Consider the following 4513-nt stretch of genomic DNA (forward strand, 5'->3'; position numbering starts at 1 on the left):
GTGGTGCCATGCTGTGCTTTTGTTATGAGAGAGCCTCCCAAAAAAAGACAAACGAAATTCACAGCTCACGTTTTGGTAATATGGTTTTATTACGTCATTATCGTTTGACCAATGAAAAATCTTAATTTGACCAAAACCGTAATGATTCCAAAAGATTCCCCGTTATAGGCCCTTTAAACTAATGACGTAAGATATTGTTATTCTTTTGAAAAATGAATAAAACAAAGATGCAAGGCGCACACCGCTCGGGGCCATGTAATACCGTTTCAGCTTACGTTTACGTCATTAAATTGAACGCTACAAAGATGATATTCACAAACAATCGTATCGTAAAATTATGTTAGGCAGAAAAAATGAACATTCTTTAAAAAAAAAACTCCAGACTTTTGAATTTCCAGTTTGATTTTTTATTTATTTTCATTATACTCGAAGGTAGAACCGGAACGCCTAGCTCATTTGTTATTTGAAATGACGTCACGAGTTCCATTTAGATACTGAATAATCATTTTACGGTAAATATCCAAGGCCATTACAATTGATATTTCGCTTCCCATCGCTTCCGCAGGCTGTTTAATATTTTTATACTTTTGTTTATATCTCAGTTTATTCTTAGGTGTTGTTTTTATCCTCAGTTTATTTTATCAAATATTTCTTTCAATAGATTGAAATACCTTTACCTAACCAAGCCACATGTGTCAGTATCATCTTTTATTGTTTATCAATCAATTGTGGTAGCTGGAAAGTGGAAACTGGAAAGCCTCATAGTTTTCTAATGCAAGATTGTCTTATCAATATCATTATGTAGATTCTAACATGAATTGTGATGTGGTAGGTACCTAGTTATGTATTGTTCATTAGTCATTACTTTGACTTACGTGCGAGTTCCCGCGCCTTTTGCTTATTCAAGTCTCATCGGTGCAGGAACGGATCCAAGGGGGGGGGGGGGGTCACATGGGTCATGCTCCGTTGGGGCCTGGGGGCAGTATAGGCCTGCCAGGGGCACCACCGGCCTAACAGGGGCACCGCAGGCCTAGCAGGGACACCACGGGCCTGTCAGGGGCACCACAGGCTTGTAAGGGGCACCACAGGCCTGTCAGGAGCACCACCGGCCTAGCAAGAGCACAAGTCTGCCAGGGGCACCACAGACCTGCCAGGGGCACCAGAGGCCTGCCAGGGGCACCACCGGTCTCGCAGGGGCACCACCGGCCTCGCAGGGGCACCTTGGGCCTGTCAGGGGCACCACGTGCCTGTCTGGGGCACTTCAGGCTGATCAGGGGCACCGCAGTCCTGTCAGGGCCCAGAGGCACCAGCGGCCTAGCAACCTAAAGCCTGCTTTCGCCTACGTAACGTATTAAACCTAACCTAACGTGTTATGTGAAAAGTAGATAAGTTGGGCTAGATTAGGGTTGGGTTAGGTTAGGAGGTGTTTGTTAGGTTTGGTACCTAGCCACCACCAAACAGCTCGCACATCTGCGGTAACCGTTTCAGAAAGTGCCGGTCGTCACTTGGCATTTCATGCAATGCCTAGGCAATGATTGTACTCGGCTTATTTCGATCATATTTCAGCGACTGCCGGGCCTCCGCCTGGCACTCCATGACATGCCTAAAATTTTCAGGCATTCGCCGTAACGCGCGTATTTCTACGAATATTTTAGTATTTGCCGGCATTCCGCGTAATGCCTAGGCATTTCATGAAATGCCGGATTTCACCCGATGCCTACGACATATACAACACGTAGGGGGAGATCTGCAGCCTGTAGTGGGCCGCCATATCGCCGAAGGGCGTCCTAGAGACAAGGCACGTGTCACAATGCTTTTGCCTTGGCCTTTGCAAGGACGAATGACTGTACCGGGGACCGCGTTGCCTGGTTTGGCCCTCCGGAATGTCGCATTGCCTACATCAGCGCGCCCGGGCTATGGAGGCGTCAATTCAGGGACGTGAACACTGCGCCCCCTCCCCTTCCTGGATCCGCGTCTGCTTTGTGTCAGTACTCAGTGCATCAGACACAAGATGGTTATTATTTGAATAGTTTATCAACAGGCTGAAAATATTCAATGGTGCACACATAGGGAAGCATTAACCATCCATGGTATTGCTGTAGAGAAAGAGAGTTTCACACGCACCGTCCTAGATAGACGTCACCAGGCTCGTTCAGTAATACCCATAGCCGCCATAGATTCCACCGCCAATCTGCCCCAAGCGGCTGATTCCACCGATTCCACCATATCCACCGCGGATTCCACCATATCCACCGCGGATTCCACCGATTCCGCCATATCCACCGCGGATTCCACCGATTCCGCCGTATCCACCGCGGATTCCACCGATTCCGCCATATCCACCGCGGATTCCGCCGTATCCACCGTAGATTCCACCAGCTCCAATGACGCCCTGTCCGTATCCGTTTCCGACGTCGGCGCTGTATCCGTACTGGTATCCGCTGAGTCCGCCGCGTCCGTATCCTTGTCCGTATCCACCGTATCCACCGCCGTATCCACCGCCCTGGCTGAGCCCGATCCCCTGTCCCTGGGCGTAGATCTGGCCGTAGCCGCCGACGTACCGGCCGTAGCCGCCGTAGCCGCCGGGACTGAAATTAGGGAACGGTTGTCCGAGAAAAGAAAAACAACACGAATGTTCATAGTAAGCGCTTTTAGATAACTTGTGTGTAATCTTGCTTGGCACTTCTTTTGACAAAATAAAAACCCATTGGGCTTCATAAGTTTAGAGCACACATACCTATCAAAATTTGGTGAACCCTAAAACCCTAAGTAAAAAAGCGCAAACGCCATTGGTTCTCGTGTCTTTAATATTGCTTCATATGTATTTACTGGAACATTTTCAAGAGTTTTCAAACGAATTTTTCTTCGAACCTTACGTTTGCAGTAAGCAAAACACGTGCATAGTGATTCAGACGCTTGAACTTCTTTGTTTCTTATGTTTGCCCGACTACAGTGGTGTTCTGAAAAGCTTAGATATATCTAGAGTTATATCCCATAATTAGCTTAAATAATAGAGACCAAGGGATGAGGAAAGAAAGCTTCTTATGACTGCACTTACACGTAGTAGCCGTGATTCACGTGCGATCCATAAGAGCTGCTCGAGTACGGGCTGAAACTGGAAAGAAAAACATGGCAGGTCATATTTTGGTAGATATCTTTGCTCTTGCGCTTTTCAAGGTCAAGCACTTAGCACATTAGTCAATAGTCGGGGAGCAGCTTTTTATAAAATAAGATAAGGGTGAAGTATTGGAAACCTCTTCTTACGTTTACGAACAAGACAGAGTTTCGGGCAAAAGTGAGGCAATCAAATTGCGAGAGTAGCTCCGAGTTCGATCCAATCGAGCCTTCGCTGTGGAAACATTGTGTTCTCGCAGTTCAGTCACTGCACGGACTCACGTTGACACGTGGACACTGCTCTGGGCACCTCCTCCACTGGCGGCAGCAGCGGCCACCAACACGGACAGAACGGCGAACTGAAAGCACAGCGAAATAACGCCGTCATAGGGGTTCACCAGTGTTGCGTAAAACTTCATTTATAATAATTTCCCGAGACTCGGACAGCCATGCGCATTGTCTCCATTTTGCCTTTGTCAATAATTGCACCTTGAACGCACTACGCACATAACACTGTCAGCAAAATTTAGCCTGAACTGAAGTACTGCGAAGCAGCGTATGAATTATACAAACCCTAGTTCTATAACGTATTCCACAGTATTTGCGCACTGTGTAACAAATACAGTGTTGTTCATTTTACTCATTTGATAGTCACATTTCGTCTCAGGACTTGATTATTCTTCACTTTTTCACTAATTATTCACTGTTCTCCTCACCTTAATCATGGCTGGTCGTTGGGAGTAGCGAATGCTGACTGCAATTTGCTCTCCTCTGTCCGACTTTATATACAGACGGTGGCCGGTTGGGGGCGCGGTCAGGTCGTGACTAACTCAGTTATCCTGTTTTACCGAGTTTTCATGTGCAGAACTCGCGGGGCCGAGTCCTCCGTCTCAGAAAGGTGCGGCAGCGCGTGCTGTTTTACCTCGTACCGTCGCAAATCATTGACAAATTAGACGGATACGTGGAGTCGATGAAATAATAAAATTGACTGATTAAAATTTTTCGGTCAATCAAGCGTTTACAGTCATTCAATCATTTAATCCGCGCCGGGCCGGGGAGGGGGTGTTTGAACACCCCCCTCCCCCTGCGGTTTTTGGTACACCTGTTTATGCATCTTTTCCACACATGTTGTGAAAGTTTCAGACCCAGGGCTCTCAAGGTCAGGTCACCAGGTCAGGTCAAGTGACCTCACCTCAGAAAAAGTTTCAATCCTCGTCATAGCTACACCGATTGAACGATCGCCTTGAAACTTTTAGCGATTGATAAGTGTAACAGTATATACAAAATGTTCATCTCGGAATTTTGATATCGGTGACCTAAGGTCAGGTCAATTTTACGACCTCTCCATTATAAGTCAATGCGAGAAAATCGAAATGCACCTCTTTTGGACGAACGATGT

General features: G+C 46.8%; 1 protein-coding gene across 1 annotated transcript; it reads right to left on the reverse strand.

The window, feature by feature from the left end:
* Positions 1–2012: 2012 nt before the first annotated feature.
* Positions 2013–4028, reverse strand: LOC122372143 (glycine-rich cell wall structural protein 1.0-like). The gene is made up of 4 exons (XM_043349026.1): positions 3831–4028; positions 3397–3473; positions 3059–3115; positions 2013–2588 (listed from the first exon to the last, which is right to left on the reverse strand). Exons 1-4 carry the CDS (start codon positions 3837–3839, stop codon positions 2153–2155), a joined length of 579 nt encoding a protein of 192 aa, XP_043204961.1. The 5' UTR covers positions 3840–4028; the 3' UTR covers positions 2013–2152.
* Between the last annotated feature and the right edge of the window lie 485 nt (positions 4029–4513).

This window comes from Amphibalanus amphitrite, unplaced genomic scaffold (genome assembly GCF_019059575.1).
Source record: "Amphibalanus amphitrite isolate SeventyFive unplaced genomic scaffold, NRLGWU_Aamphi_draft 001322F_arrow, whole genome shotgun sequence".
In the NCBI taxonomy this organism is placed as follows: Eukaryota; Metazoa; Arthropoda; class Thecostraca; order Balanomorpha; family Balanidae; genus Amphibalanus; species Amphibalanus amphitrite.

Coding starts and splice junctions, on each gene's coding strand:
- LOC122372143 (XM_043349026.1), bottom strand. Junction 3,116..3,396: donor AGCAGTGTCCACGTGTCAAC/GTGAGTCCGTGC, acceptor TTTTCTTTCCAG/TTTCAGCCCGTACTCGAGCA. Junction 2,589..3,058: donor GTGAATCACGGCTACTACGT/GTAAGTGCAGTC, acceptor CCCTAATTTCAG/TCCCGGCGGCTACGGCGGCT.